General features: G+C 43.6%; 1 protein-coding gene across 9 annotated transcripts in view; it reads right to left on the bottom strand.

The window, feature by feature from the left end:
- Positions 1-13030, bottom strand: part of OTUD7A (OTU deubiquitinase 7A) — a 313215-nt gene that overhangs the window by 38065 nt on the left and 262120 nt on the right. For all 9 annotated transcript variants that reach the window (XM_085017243.1, XM_021098709.2, XM_085017271.1 and 6 more), the window contains 2 exons: positions 3476-3577; positions 162-289 (listed from right to left, as the gene is read on the bottom strand). In XM_085017243.1, the coding sequence (XP_084873369.1) occupies positions 162-289; positions 3476-3577 (230 nt within the window). The remainder of the gene's footprint in view (positions 1-161; positions 290-3475; positions 3578-13030) is intronic.

The following is a 13030-nucleotide window of genomic DNA, read 5'->3' as shown; positions in this document are numbered from 1 at the left end:
AGGGGCTGACTGTTGTAACGGGCTCCTCCTCAGTGGGTGTGAGTGGGGGGATGGAGCCATGGCTGCCTGACTTCCCAAGACGTGAGCTCAGGCCCCAGATTCGGACCCCACCATGGCCTTGGCCATATGGTCCCAGCTCTGTCATGATGGCAGGCACCCACCTCCTTGTTCTGCTGCGTCTGCTGCCACCTCCACCTTCGCTTCAGGGCCTCCCGCTCTGCCCCTGTCCTCATCATGGTGTAGAGTGCTTTCCTCAAGACCAGGTCCCGGTCGTGAAACCCCCACATTCCTACAGCCAGGAGGCCCATGAGGAGCAGAGGAGAGAGAGGACGTGAGGAAGGGGGTGCCGAGTCAGGAGGTGACTGAAACTGCCACCCACTCAAATCCCAGCTTCTGGGGGGTCTGCCGCACCTGATGCCTGTAGCCATAAGGTGTCTCTGTACACATCTGGGCCCAGGGGAGGGGTCTCCTGCCCATCCCCCGAGCCAGTGCTGGGTGCCCAGAGGTCATAAAGACAACCATCTCTGAGAATACCCTTGGCCAAGAAACCCAATCAATGGACGAAGCACCATGAGAGAGCTTGGGCCATAGGGAAAGAGTGGCGGGATTCATTCATTCAGTTGAATGCCATTAATTCCATCCCATCCATAATATCGGTGAGGCACCGTTCTAAGCACTGGGACTACCCATAGCAGCAACCATGACAGACCAAATTCCTAAAATCTCATGGAGGCCACACTGAGGAGAGGTGAGGCAGCCACTGAATTAGTGTGTAACATACTTTGTTGGGGCAGCAGCAGAGAGAAAGGGTGGTGGGTGGTTTGGTCACGGCATGAGTGGAGACATTGGGGCCAAGTCTTGAGTGGTTGAAAGATGGAGCTGAGTCTGCTGTACCACGCAGAGGAAAGGCCATGGGCTGGTCCCAGGGGCCCACACAGGGTACTGGGAGGGAAAGGGGGGATGGAGCTGGGGTGGAGGGGACGAGGTGGTGAGGGATAGGTGGGCTTGGAAGTGGACTGGGACCCTCTGGAGAGCTTTCGCAGAGCAGTGACCTGTACTGATTGATAATCAAAGGCTTTGCCTGGCTATGCAGGCTTTAGAGCAAAGATATGTGATAACTGAGGGTGGGGGCTGCTGCAGGCTTCCTATGAGAGAGGCTTTGGTCTTTTTCTACAGTTCAGATGGTGGTTGGTGGAGCATTTTATGAACAGATCAAGCAAAGCTTTCCCTCAGGCCTGCCTGGAGATCCCTCTCCTCCTCTTCCTCAAGCAGGGCAAATCTTGGGCCCAGGCTACACTCCACCACTCCTTGCTAGATCTCGTTGTCCCATAAATGTTTGCCCACAAGCCCAGGATTACTGTCATTTTTATGTGTGCCCCGCACCCTAGGTCAATGCCAGGGTTGGTCAACAGGTCCAATAAGCACTGCATGGCCACTTTGGGCAGTCCTGTTCCTAGGGGGTTTAGCAGTTTGAGTGCAAGAGGGGAACAAAGTACCGGGAGAAAAGACCCGGTTCAGTCATGGCCCAGCCTCTCTTGCAGCTGGAGTATGGCCAACCCGCAGGAGGCTTTCCCTTCTTGGGCAGACCTGGAGGCCTGCTGTGCTCATGGGGGAAACACCTGCCATCAGACAGGACCACAGTGGCAGGTGGCCATCTGGTTTGTGACCTTGTCCACCTGTGGTAGTGACAGGGACATTGTGTCTGCATGCTGCAGTTTCGGAAGGACAAGGTATTTCCATTCCTTAAAACTTTTCAAAGCTGCTGGGGCACACAGATGAGAGAGCTCTTCTTTTACATTCTTTCTCCAGGATTTAGACAGATCAAGGTGAAATAAATTCCAAAATTGGGAGGTAGTTCATATATTATGATGAAACAGGATGTAACGAGCAAAAAACATGTTTTTGAAGAATGGTGTAGAAATTTTGCAATAGAGGAGTTCCCACTGTGGCTCAGCAGAAACAAACCCAACTAGTATCCATGAAGACTTGGGTTCAATCCCTGGCCTTGCTCAGTGAGTTAAGCATCTGGCATTGGTATGAGCTATGGTGGAGGGTGCAGACATAGCTCAGATCCTCTGTTGCTGTGGCTGTGGCACAGGCCTGCAGCTGTAGCTCCAATTTGACCCCTAACCTGGGAACCTCCATATGCCACGGGTGCAGCCCTAAAAAGACAAAAAAAAAAAAATTGCAATACAATTTTAAGGGAAAAATGTTGGACACAGTGAGATCATAATTTCCCTGGAAGAATAGGCATATGGTGAAAGACAATATACCAAAATGTTCAAAGTGGCCAATGCTGGGCAGTGTAGTTGCTAATTGTTTTTTTTCACTATGATGGGTGTGGAATCCATTTATGATGTCAAGAAAGAAATGTGTTAGTTTAGAAACAGAAAGGGGGCAGGTAGGTGGGCACCCTTGCCTTTTCTCATCATCCCTTGTCAATCCCATGGAACATAGAATGTTCCCTTTGCTCTCAGGCTCCTTCCTCCTCTGGGCATCTTTAGGCCCTTCCCAGACTCCCTACATTTCCCTCTAAGCCTTTTCAGTCTCATCTCAGCTCAGCTCTTACAGGTCTGAAGCGAGGTCTGGGGCCTGGTCCTTGTTCTGGATCTAGGTTGTATTTATCTCAGGTGGTGAGTTTGACCAACAGGCCTCTTGAAGGCCCTGTCCCTGGAAAGGGACCTTACACTTCAAGACTGGTAAGTCACCGCTGGCCCTGATGCTGGGATCCCTGGCACAAATCCAGACCTGCCTGTGTATATAAGCCTGAGTCCAGAGGAGTTATCTGAGCTGTCAGAAAATCTACCACGACCCTCAGTCATCTGAATATTGCTACCCACCACCACTATGCACCTGTTGGTATCCCTTTCTGCACCCAGGAAGTTCACATCTCTGTTGGAGGAGGCTGCTGACCGCCCTGCTATATATTCTGACTGCGCCCATCCCTGCGTTATTTACACGAGCAATGCCTACATCTGCCTTTTTGTCAGTCTAAATGCATCAACTGCAGCCAGACCCACTCAACCTCCTCACCGCTCCCCAGACTTCCTGCTCAAGCCCAATAGAGCTCAGCCCTGACTCCAAACACTCTGCTAATTTCTGCCTTTCTGTGTATATCTGCCTGAAGTGTCTCTCTTAATGCTTTTTCAAGTTTTTCAAATTCTTTCAAGTTCTTCAGTGAAACCTCACCTCCTCCAGGAAGCCCTCTTTGATTGCTCTACATCACAATCTCTATGCCCATTCCCACAGCTCTGCTCAGGCTTCCTTCTATCACAAAAGGTCTTTTCTTATGTGTAGTCTATGTCCCCACCAAGCCTGCCAGGACCTTGACAAGAAGGGTTGGGACCTGCACCATTCCCTTGAGGACTCCTCCAGATGACAGTGATATGGCTCTACTTAGTATATGATTCTCCTTTAACAATGCACAGAGCAAGCCTGGGGCACTGCCACTTTCTTTCTACATTGTGGGGCTTACCCAGTGAGGCAGCGTGTAAAAGGCAGTTGCCGTCCCCTGTTGTGGCCAAAGGAAGAAGCCGTTTACAGCTCGTGCACACGGTGGACCACCAGTTCAGGCGCCCTGGAACAGAAACTCACATTTAGAATCCTAGAACAGGTAGGGGGCAATGGTGAGTGTTCGCTAAGTCAGCTTAAACATCGGTGGATGACTAGAGAATTCTAAAGAACTTCAGTGGTAAGGTGGAGTGTTATGGCTACTTTTTCTCAAATAAAATATAGATTTTTTGCCCCCTCTAGGATAAAAAAATGATAAAAAAGATTAAAAAATCACCAAATCCTCCCAAAAATTAGCAAGAGAATTCAGAAGCTCAAGACTAAAAAGACTTCTCTCCTTGAATCTGGAAACATATTTTACACAAAATATAAAATTTTTCTTTGTGTAATTCCCTTGAACACAGTTTCCCTCCCTCATTAATGCTATTTTTTATTTTTTATTTTTTTGGTCTTTTGAAGGTCACACCTGAGGCATGTGGAAGTTCCCAGTCTAGGGGTTGAAAGCAACAATGGATCCTTAATCCACTGAGCGAGGCCAGGGATCGAACCCTCAATCTCATGGTTCCTAGTCGGATTTGTTTCTGCTACATCACAACGGGAATTCCTCCACCAATGTTATTTTTAAATAATTATCCTTCTTTGTTGATATATACATACCTTTGAGAGTATGGTTTACATTTAATTTTATTTTATTGAAGTACAGTTGATTTACAATATTTCAGGTATATAGCAAAGTGGTTCAGTTATACATACATATATAGGTATTCTTTTTCAGATTCTCTTCCATTAAAGGTTATTATAAGATATTGAATATATTTCCCTGGGTTATACAGTAAATCCTTGTTTATCCATTCTATATTTAGTAGTTTATTCTATATGAGAATTCCACCCTACCAAATATGTCAATCCCAAACTCTTAATTTCTCCCTCATCACTCCCTTTCCCCTTTGGTAACCATCAGTTTGTTTTCTATGTCTGTGAGTCTATTTCTGTTTTGTAAACAAGTTTATTTGTATCATTTTAAGAAGATTCCACATGTAAGCGATATTATATGATATTGATTTTTCTCTGACTACATTCAATTATATACATCAAAACCAATACAGCTATTTAGGTATAGTTATATTAAATTTCATTAACACATCTTGAGACTTCTGCCTCAGTGAAGACAAGAGTAGATATTCTTTCCCCTACTCTTTCTACTAAGTATGATCAACCCCCCTGGACATCATGTAGAAAACAACATGGAAGACTGAAATGTGGAGAGGAGAAGGCAGGCTGACTCAGACACCGGACCTGAGGCACGACATGGTGGCAGGCTCCCTGGGTTCCTCTTTGCCTCACAAACCCCAGACTAGATTCTAGAGAAGCTGACAGCTGGGGAACAACAATGAAGGTGATGAAAACTATCACTCTTTCTCTAGAAAGAATACCAGGAAAGGGGCAACATAGCAAGACAGCCACTGCTTAGAAAATAACTGCTCATTCCAGCCAAACCCCACAGAACAAACTGTGGGCCTCCCACCACTCTTCCAGCAGAGGCCAAGTGGGAGACTCCATCCTTGCCAGGCTGCAATGAGTCACTCACTACCTCCCTCCACCCCCAACACTGCCAGGCGACACCGCTGGGTAGTGTGAGAAAAGGCTAGGGTGACAGCCAGGATGTCAACCCTGCTGGATGGTAATGAGAATTCCACCCTACAAAATGGAGAACATATGGGGAGCCTGGGCTTTCAACCCCGTCTGATGGTAATGAGGTCCACTGCTACCCAGCAGTATCAAGAAGACCATCCCATATTAGGTGTCAACAGAGGGAGAATGGAAAACCTATACTTCCACTCCCATATGATGGTTATGAATCAATGGCACCCTTCATCGAATGGAAAATCAGCTAAAACACAAGATTTAAATAAGATCCAGAGTCTTATAACTTAATACCCAAGATAAACAATTTTCAGTTGAAAAGTACTTATACCAAGAACCAGGAAGACCTCAAATGGAATGAGAAAAAACAACTAAACAACGCTAACACAGGTGACACAGGTGCTGGAATTATCTGACAGAGATTTTAAAACAGTCGTCATAAAAATGCTGCAACAAGTAATTACAAACATGGTTGAAAAAAATGAAAGATTAGAAAAATGTCAGCCAAAAAGAAAAAAAAAAAAGATACAAAGAAAAACCAAATGAGGATTTTGGAATTAAAGTAATGGGTAAAAACTGATTCAAAAACCTCAGTGAATGTGCTCAACAGTAGAGTGGAGAAAACAGAAGAAAATAGATGCAAACTATTGCGTTTGGAGTGGATAAGCAATGAGATCCTGCTGTACAGCACAGTGAACTATATCTAGTTGCTTGGAACATGGAACATGATGGAGGATATTGTGAGAAAAAGTATAAACACACACACACATGTATGTATGTATGTATGACTGGGTCACTGTGCTGTACAGCAGAAATTGACAGAACACTGTAAATCAACCATAATAGAAAAAATAAAAATCTTAAAAAACAAAATAAAATAAAAAGAATCTGTGAATGACAAGGTATAACAGAAATCACAGATTTTTGAATAATGGAGAGAAAGTAAACTAAAAAAGATCCATTGACCAGAGTCCTGTAGGAGAGGAGAAGTAGGGTGGGGCAGAGAAAACTAGTCAAAGAAATAATCATTGAAAATTCCCCCAATTTTGTAAACAAACAACCAAAAAAACTCTATAAGTAGATGAATTCAAGAAGCTGGAGAAAATTCTAAACAGGGAAAACCCATGGAAATTCATGCCAAAACATCACAGTCCAACTTTTATAAAATAAAGATGAAGAAAAAATCTTGAAAGCTTCCAGAGAGAAACAACTCCTTCTCTACTAAGATGGGAAAAATAATTGTAATGACCGTAAATTTCTTATCAGAAACCATGGAATTCAGAAAGAAGTGGAACAATATCTCATAAGTGCTAAAAGAAAAGACCTGTTGATCCAGAATTCTATGGACAACAAAAATGTCCTTCAGAAATAAAGGGGGAAATAACACATTCTTAGATGAAGGAAAACGAAGAGAATCTGTTTCCAGGAGACCTAATTTAAAATAATGGCTAAAAGGAAATGATAGAACGGAGAGACAGAACGGAAATGATAAAAGAGGAAATCTTGTAACATCATGAGGCCACAACATAGAGCAAAAACATGAGCAAATACATAGACCTTCTTCTCTTAAGCTTTCTAAATTATGTCTGCTAGTTGGGACAAAAGGTATAATATTGTCTGTCTCAATGTAGGCAGAATAAATATTTAAGGCAATTATAAGTGGTGGAGGATACAGGCACATCAAGGCAGGTAAGGTTTGTATGTTTTATAAAAGTGGTAAAATGTGAGCACTAGTAGGCTTAGATAAAGTATGTGGATATAATGTAATATATTACTAGAACAACCAGTAAAAAGATTATACAAATAGACACACTCAACAAATCCTATAAAATCTCCTCCAGAAAACAACCAATATTACCTTGGTACCCAAACCAGACAAAGAAAGTACAAAAAGAGAAAGGTATAGATCAACAGCTCTCATGAATATGACACACAATTCTGAAAAATATAAATAAATATGATTAAACATTTTATAGAAAAATTGTACACTATGACTAAATGGGATTTATTACAGGGATGCGAGCCTGGTTCATTATTTAAAAATTAATGAATAATTCACCATATCAACAGTTTACAGCAGAAAAATCACATGATCCTATCATCAATGCAAAAAAAGCATTTGACAAAATTCAACACTCATCCATGATGAAAACTCCCATTAAAACTAGGAACAGAGGGGAACTTCCTCAACTAAACCAGATAGATAACATTACACTTAAAGGTGAAAGACTGAATGCTTTCCCCTTAAGACTTGGAAAAAGGTGACAATGTAGAACATCACAAGGAATCTACAAAAAATACTAAATTAATGATTTTGTCAAGGTCACAGAATATGAGATCAACATACACAAATCAACAGTATTTCTACATACTAACTCTGAACACATGGACCATTAATTTTAAAATATACTCTTCACAATAAGTCAAAAATTAAATACTGAAGTATGGATATAAGACAATGCATTCAGCACATGTATGCTAAAACCTACAAAATGCTGATGAAAGAAATCAAAGATCAGAGTTCCGGTTGTGGCTCAGCGGAAATGAATCTGTCTAGCATCCATGAGGACACAGGTTTGATCCCTGGTCTTGTTCAGTGGGTTAAGGATCTGGGGTTGCCATCAGCTGTGATGAAGGTCACAGGTACAGCTCAGATCTGGTGTTGCTGTGGCTGTGGTGCAGGTCGGCAGCTATTGCTCCAATTAGACCCCTAGCCTGGGAACCTCCATATGCCTTGGGTGTGGCCCTAAAAAGAAAAAAAAAAAAAAAAAGAAAAGAAAGAAAGAAATCAAAGATCTCAACTGCCTCTGCAGCCCCTGCCCCTCACTGCCAAAAGAAGTATCAACTTTTTTAGGCTCTGTGCTGGAGACACAATGTGCCTCACCTGGGCACTCTGATTGGCATTTTATGACTTCTAATCTGAAAATATGCCTCTTATGAGTGGAGCCAGCTCTCACACTAGGTTGGAAATGGTCCAGCAAACTCTGGCACATTTGTTACTATTGAGGCCCCACAGCCCCAATGGCCCTTTGAGTGCCAAGGGTCTGTGATCGATGCTTTTGCTGACTGGAACCTCTGGCAGGAGGAGATGGCCTCCACCCAGAAGTGCCCCTTAGGGTTTCAGACTTGTCACCTCCCTGACCTGGCTATCATGTTCACCGCTTTGGAAAAGCTGCAAGTAACCTGCTACTGGACTCTTGTCAAAGCTGGATGCCTTCCCCATGGAGGCATGGTGACTCTGCCCTGAAATTCCCATTTTGGGGTGGGTCAGCTTAGCCTTGGTGTAAATCAAAGTGAGACAGACCTCCTTAGATCACTTGTCAGGTGCAAACGGTATATTTAAGTATACAGTTGGCCTGATCACAGCAGCCTCTTGGCTTTACGTGAAAAAGTGGCAGCTGCTCCTCCCACCCCCGTGAAATCATCCCCTACTCTGTGTCTGAAACAGAGCTTCTGGCTCGGCGGACACCTGGGTGCACAGAGGCCCCTAAAGGGTGCTCACTTATGGGTCAATTAAGCTGAGTCTGATGGTGACTATTGGACCCTGGCAGCTGTTTGGCCCAGCTCTGTAGATCCAAAAGTGGATTGGGTCACTCTGTCCAGCAGGCAGGACTCAAGGCCATTCTCAGGAGTTCCCACTGTGGCACAATGGGATTGGCAGCATCTTGGGAATGTTTGGACTCAGGTTCGATCCCCAGCCTGGCACAGTGGGTTAAGGATCCAGCATTGCCTGGAGCTGTGGATCTCTGGCCTGAGAGCTCCATATGCCACAGGGCGGCTGGGGGAAGAAAAAAAGGCCTTTCTCAGAGCTTGGCTGGTACCCCCTAGAGGAAGCTTATTATATTTGTTTGGCCTCGTGGTTTAGCCTGTCACTTGGAGAGCTAGACTGGTAGATTAAAGACACACCTTTTTAGAGCCAGAAAATGTGACAACAAATCACAGATGCTGATCAAGCTATCTGGGTCACTCAAGTCCATGGGCATGGTGAGAGCTACCTGTGGAGGCTACACCTCCCAGATCACCACCATTGCTTCTTGGACCCCTCGCAGCACTGGCTCCTCACAGAAGCCACTGGGAAAGGGACTCCTATTTGTGATGCAGAGGCTGCCACAGCATGCCATGTGTGGGACTCCTGCCATGAATCAACACAGTGGCAGGAGGACACCCTGGTCCTGCCCACTCCTGTGGGCTGACTGTCGGCACCACCTCACAGCTGTTAAGAATTTAACAGACTTAACTCAGGTCACACCATTGTGATCCTTGAAACTAATCCATGCTATGCTTTTGGCTTTCTAGACCATGTTCAGTCTGACAATAGTATGTTTTACAAAAAAGCCATTCAATAATAGGCTGGTAGTCAAGATATTCAAATTCAGTGAGCTTTCCACATTCCCTACTATTCACAGGCATCCAGTCCAGCTCAGTGTTGGGTCACCCTTTAAAAAAAGAGACTCAACAGAATTCCCATTATGGCTCAGTGGGTTAAGAACCCGACTAATACCCATAAGGATTCGGGTCTGATCCCTGACCTTGCTCAGTGGGTTAAGGATTCAGAGTTGCCACAGGCTGTGGCATAGGCTGCAGATGTGGCTCAGATCTGGTGTTACCGTGGCTGTGGTGTAGGACTCAGCTGTAGTGCCAATTTGATCCCTGGCCTGGGAACTTCCATATGCCATAGGGACAGCTGTAAAAAGAAAATAAAGTAATAGAAGACTCAAAAGAATTCTGGCTGTTTGTACCTGTTTGAGTCAGCTCATGCTGCTTTAACAAAATACCATAGACTTGGAGGATTAAATGATGGAAATATACTTATGATGGTTTTGAAGGCTGGAGGTCCAAGATCAAGGTGCTGGCTGATTCTGTTCCTGGTGAGGGCTCTCTTCCAGGTTTGCAGATGGCCACCCTCTCACTAAGCACTTATATGACAGAGAGAGCACAACCTCTGGCCTCTTTCTCTCTTCTCATAAGGACACTGATTCCATCCTGGGAGGCCCACCCTCCTGACCTCATCTAAACTTAGTTACCTCTCCAAGGGCCCGACTCTAAATACCATCACGTTGGGGGTAAAGGGCTTCTGATGAGGATTTGGGGAGACACGAATGTCCCATCCAGAACAGGACCTTAGCATGGCACTTTGTTTTGTGTATGTCTGTCACAGCTCAGCTGCTCCCTAGGTAATGATGGGGATGAACAGGGTGGGTGGTTACATAGACCTGGTTTGAAAACTGAATTCCATCCATCCTGACCATTTCTGAGTTATACTGAAATTATTTTAAAAATTGCTTCCAGTTTATGAATGGCTGTATCTTACATTTCTAATGTTATATGAAACTGCTAGTGACATATATTTGGGGGATGCAATCTAACAGTCACCTCTAAGGGCCTTCAACTCCTTGTGAGATTTCATTCAAGTGAGAATGTTTATAGCACCTATTTCCAACAAGTTGTGAAAACATTTGATTGAAAAATTTTTTTTTAGGAAAGAAAACACTAATGGGATTGGAACAGTTGGAGAGGGCATCAGATTATTTACAACAAGCCATCTGTCATGATTGAGAATACATTTTAATAAAGGGTGTTACTGTTTCAGTAAATAAATACTGAACTATGAAGGATAAGAATGCAAGCAACTGCAGAGTAGAAATCGGCACAACATTGTAAATCAACTATACTTTAATTTAAAAAAAAGAATGGCAAGTAATACTAGAAAATTAAGGCCTTCCAAAAGTACCTTTAGTTCACAGAGTTACTGCCTAATAGATTACCGCATTAACAAAGTTTAACATAATAAACCTTGTCAGGGCTTTATTTAAACAGGACACTTATCTGCTCTACTGTGCTCTCTGGTCAAGATTCAGTAAGTGCTTTTTAATGACAAGTGGGTTTATTAATATAAAATAACTGTCCCCTTAACTCTAAATGAAAAATGTGTTAAAATTAACATTACCAAATTAAATAGACAAGTGTCTATTATATGAAGGCACTGATGCTTATGCTAACAAATTGGCATATTCTCACCATGTGTAAGTCATCTTATTAAAGCTAAATGAGAAATGTGATCAAGAGCCACAAACAACAGTGCCCTTTGAAGGCTGGTGGAGACATAATTAGGAGTAACGTGCCTTCACTTACTTTCAGACTGTGAATTAGCAAACCGTCTCACCTGATTTTTAAGCCTTTTTATAACCATCCACGCTGGGAGAAATGAAAACTGGGTTGCCACAAGGTGAAAGAAAATGACAAGATTTGTGCTTATGAGGCATGAAATTCAACAGAGTGGTTGACATACACCTAATATGAAGGGGGGCCCTGTCCCATCCAACCTCTGAATCGGATCTGAGTGGGCAGCAGCTTCCACAGGAGCCAGTGGGCACAGGTGTCAGGGAAATGGGGGAGGGGGAGAAGGAAGGGGAGGAAGCTAATGAGGCATGTGGTCTGCATTCCCCAAAGACCTCTTCACTCATACCCCTGCTCTGTCTGCTGTTTTTCAGGTAAAAGGAGATCTCTGCCCCGTGGAGCCAACATTGATGGGTTTAAGACAATCTGCAGGTGCACACCCCTTGCCAGGGATGGGTGTTGGCATGGATACAGCTCATTACCTGGTCCATGAGATGTAAGAGGACATCTGCTGACTGGCTACAGGGAAAGTGTTGGTCATCCTTTAAAAGGGAAACGGAGCCTCTCCCTCACAGCCCTGGATGATGATGTGTCACCTGGTGCACCTGCAGCCATGCTGTAGCTAAATGAAGACAGCACTGCCTCACTGACTAGACAAGGAGGGGAGGGAACAGCAGGAAGGTGGATGTGCCTGAGTCCCCAGGACACTGTAGAGTTGCCAGCCCTCTCCTTAGACTTACTGTTTGAGGGATATAAAGACAGTGGGACATAAAGGTGGAATTCCTACAAGCTGGGAAAGCAAATGTAACAAAACTGAAAATTGGCAATTCTTGGTGCAAGATAGATAGAAACTAATCTTTCAACTTCCTGTAGATTTGAAAATGCTTAAAAACCAAAGGAATGCCATGTGACTTTGTTCCACAGTTTTACACGTATAAGTGGAGACATTCTATTCTGGTGCCAAAGACAATTCCTATGTAAATTATAGTTCGCTTGTCTTAAGTTTTAAAAGACTGGTTGAATTCAGTTAAACATACTTTTGGGGAATCTAACTGATTTAGTCACTAATTTGACTGAAATTTCCTCCTCTGCAATAGAGGAGTTGGGATTTTTAGTTTGGTTATCATTGTTGACTCTTTCAGAGATGCAGAGCCCTGAAGCTTACAGGGGATTCCTCTGATGAGTTTTGTGTTCAACCCTCTTTGCACCCATGCAGATACCATTCATAAATCACCATTCTTTTCAGAGCAGACATGCTAATCAACCATCACTTTCCACAAAGGAGACAGAAGACCTGCTCATCCTTGACTCAGAGCTTTGTGCAATAGCCAGTTGTTTCAAGTTGACAGTGATGGTGGAATTAATTATTCACCCATAAAGTGGGCTTTGGAAAACCTATCCTTGCAGAATTGAGACCAAAGGGTTCAGAGAGACAGTTGGCAGAGTGGTTAAGTGCAGTAGCTGTGGAGCTAGACATCCTGAGTTCAAATCTCAGTTCCACTGCTTGTTAACAGTGTGACCTTGGGCAAGTTACCAACTTCTCTGTGTCTTGGTCCCCTCTTCTGAAAAATGGGATCATAATAGTATTGATCTAACAGAGCCTTTATGAATAATATATTACTTAATATCTGGAAATGACTTAAAACAGGGCTAGACGTATAAAAAGCATCGCAGGTGTGTTTTTGTTAAAACAGGTCCAATACCCTTGGTTAAATCAAGGAATGTATTTACAAATAAACCAATGAGTAAATGAATCAAT

The sequence above is a fragment of the Sus scrofa genome, chromosome 1 (assembly GCF_054392235.1).
Source record: "Sus scrofa isolate SSC_HxYL_T2T_F1_AM1 chromosome 1, Sscrofa_HxYL_maternal_Yorkshire_Landrace_v2.0, whole genome shotgun sequence".
Taxonomy (NCBI): Eukaryota; Metazoa; Chordata; class Mammalia; order Artiodactyla; family Suidae; genus Sus; species Sus scrofa.
This window is presented reverse-complemented; position numbering and strand designations above follow the sequence as displayed.